The sequence below is a fragment of the Histoplasma capsulatum genome, genomic scaffold (genome assembly GCF_000149585.1).
Source record: "Histoplasma capsulatum NAm1 scaffold_1 genomic scaffold, whole genome shotgun sequence".
NCBI classification, from domain to species: Eukaryota; Fungi; Ascomycota; class Eurotiomycetes; order Onygenales; family Ajellomycetaceae; genus Histoplasma; species Histoplasma mississippiense.
In genome coordinates this window covers 4,717,631-4,720,696 of record NW_001813982.1, presented here as the reverse complement: position 1 = coordinate 4,720,696, position 3,066 = coordinate 4,717,631, and the positions used below count along the sequence as shown (strand labels likewise).

The following is a 3,066-nucleotide window of genomic DNA, read 5'->3' as shown; positions in this document are numbered from 1 at the left end:
AAAAAAAAAAAAGCAAACAAACAAACAAACAAACAAAATCTCTTTTCTTTCGAGGCCTATTTGGCTCACCGGCCGTTTTTCATCATGTTTTCTCCATTTTTGTATCTAGTTTTTTAACGACATTAGTTAGATATATCCATTATCTCATCATCACCTGAAATCCTTTTCAGTTTATTTATTTATCTACTAAATTTATTTATTTCTGACCACTCCGTTTGCTCAAGTACGCCTCCTTCCTCAATTGTTCAGTCTTCCCGAATATGAATACCATTCATTGCTCCTCCTCCTAATCAGTCTAAGTAGGAACTTATCATTATCTAATTTTTCTAAGTTTTGCTTCTCTCCTCCTTCCCTCGCCCCTCACGTTAACTGCCAAGTTTTGATGCTTCCATTGAAAAAACAAGGTTATGTATGTATATAAGGAGGGCCTTCTTCCGCTTGGAAGGTGGAAATTTTTTACTAAAAATGACCAACAATCCACCCGCTGAACATGGGAAAAAGGAGAGAATTTTGCAAAGGGGAAAAAAGAAACAAGCTATCTCTTAATAGTTAATTAAACTAAAAAATAACAAGGCCAAAATTAAGAAGCAAAAGCTGAAAAGAAAAGAAACAAAAAAAAAAAAAAAAAAAAAAAAAAAAAAAAAAGCTTGGGAAAAACGCCGAACGGCGAACGGGAGGATGGGTTAAAGGAAATTGAAAAAAAGGTCGTTAGGAAAATTGTCAACATGAGAGAATAGTTGGGAGAAGCATGGATGTACACGGGGCCCGGATAGGACAGAGAGGGACAGGAAGGAGGATAGGAAAAGTAGATGTGATGAAGCCCAGATGGACAGGATTATATGAAATGAATGCGCTGGGATGGATGGGTGATGATGACGGGATTGAATATACAGTTTTATCGACAAAGGGGGTTTTGGAAGGCGGGTAAGTAGGGATTTCCTCAACAATGTGCCGTCAAAAGGTTCATGCGCACTGATTGATTGATTGATTGATGTTTTGTCGCCCAGTTTGGTACTGTGCATGTACGCAAGTACATCGAAGGTCCGGATATATACTGGTATCCCTAACCGCCCCGAGCATACCTATCATAATAACCATTCCGTAATTTGGAATCGCACAGAAGAAAAAAAAGAGGTCGTCTTATCGACTCCCACGTGTCCTCGCCAGGCGGCGTCGTTGTATTTTTGGTTCCTCGAAGCCCGTATTAAACAAAGATGATGGACCTCAATTATCGTAATGTTCTTTTTCCTCGTTGGGCAGATGAACGAGGGTGAATCATCCATCAAAAAATTCTACGCTCATCACCCATTCCTATCCCAGCACGCAACCTCCATCCGCAATCACTTCATAACCCCTCACAGCCTTTTCCCCATCAATCCGCAAAACCTCAAACCCCCGAAGACCCCGGCGCATTTTCATCTTTCCTCAACTCAAGCAGCAGCTCGCGAAACCTCTCCTTGCCGGAACCACTCGCACCCCCCTTGGGTCCCTTCCCACTAACATCCACTAACTTGGCAATCCGCTCCCAACTGCTTCCGCCCGCAGCCGTATCTTCGCGGTTCTCCAGAAACTCCTCTGCCTCCTTGCGCGTGCGCTCCTTTGCGCGGTCTGTCCGCTTATTGTATGATTCGTAGTAGTCGTCGATGTCCTGTTGGGCCTTGGTAATTGTAGCCGCTTTGCGCTCGGCGGAGACAGCGGCGCGGCGACTGAGCTCTTCATCGCGTTTTAGGCGCCATTCGCTGAGCGGGCGGAGGGGCGGGTTAGATGATGATGATGATGATGTTGTTGGAGGGGAAGTAGGAGAAAGGAGGAGGACTTACCGGACCGCTTCTGGCTCTTCTTCTGGTTGCTTATATGTGGAGTATGAAGATTGGAAGGGGCTTGTGCCTGTGATGCTTCCGCCTGGTAAAGCTTGCTGTATATAAAAAAAATAAGATTAGGACATCGTTAATAACTCTCCTGCGTTTGCTATTTGAGCATCGGGATACTACGGATACTACGTACCTCATTCTGTGATTCAAGGGCGGGAAACGACGATTCAAAACCCGTCATATCCCCGCCCTCAAGATTACCCGGCTGATACTCGTGTGTTCCCCCGCCGCCTAACAGATCATCTCCTGCAGCGTCTTCTACCGTGACAGATGCCTGCAGTTGGTCATTTGGAGTAGCGAACTGATCTGCGTCATCGCCCAGGAGAGCACGTTCGCGGGTTAGGAAGTCCTCGCCATCAGCAGCTGCTCCTCCTGGACTACCGTGGGTGACTACGGGCTCTGTCTGACCTAATTTTAATTTCAGTATCGCAAGTCAGATGGGTTTTGGAAGAGTAGATAGAGGATAAAAGCCTTGGTTGGATATTCGTACCAGCGGAGAATTCGTCGAGAGATGGGAACCGATCTGCCATGATGGAGGAGGGAAGCTAGGAGAAAGGAGATGGGCAGCCAATTGAGGAGCAGATGCTGTAGGATAAAACCGATCTTGAGGAGATAATCGCCGGTATTGGTCGGTCAGCTGGGACAAACAGATGGGAGATGGGGCGTGGCAGATGGGGAAAACGAACAGAGACGAATATGGAATTTGATGGAGGTTGCAACCGTCGGAGGGATTCTGCCAGCGCCTAATGGCGAAGGCGGTGAGCGATGACCCAGCAACCTCTTTCCCAGCATCTTTGAAACTATCCAAGTTAACTTCCTCCGTGAAACTTGATAATTAAGGTCAATTATGATAGTATCTGGCCACCGTCTCTTAAATTCCGCTGTATGTAGCTGAACTCACTTCACCCTGTGACCCCATCCTCCGATCTCCATACAAAATACAAACAAAGCTCCATCCCGATTCTTTGCTTTGTTTTGAGGCATAGTCCGACACCATCACCAAGCTCAAGCTGGAAACTCTCTCGTACAATGTCATATACCGATGAAGCCGTCAAGGCTAAGCTGTCTGCTCTTAATGAAACCCAGGAATCCATTGTCACAGTTGCCCAATGGGTTATGTTTCACAGGTTGGCTCATCCCCTCTGTCTATCTATAAAGGCCTAGGTCTCTCCTGTGCAAAAGCAATGCTGATAGC

At 46.1% G+C, this 3,066-nt stretch overlaps 1 protein-coding gene across 1 annotated transcript; it reads right to left on the bottom strand.

The window, feature by feature from the left end:
• Positions 1–1,387: 1,387 nt before the first annotated feature.
• On the bottom strand, positions 1,388–2,401 carry HCAG_01328 (conserved hypothetical protein; the record flags this gene model as incomplete). The annotated part of the gene is made up of 4 exons (XM_001544231.1): positions 1,388–1,739; positions 1,821–1,915; positions 2,005–2,279; positions 2,362–2,401. The coding sequence occupies 4 exons, from the start codon at positions 2,399–2,401 to the stop codon at positions 1,388–1,390; spliced, it is 762 nt and encodes a 253-aa protein (XP_001544281.1).
• Between the last annotated feature and the right edge of the window lie 665 nt (positions 2,402–3,066).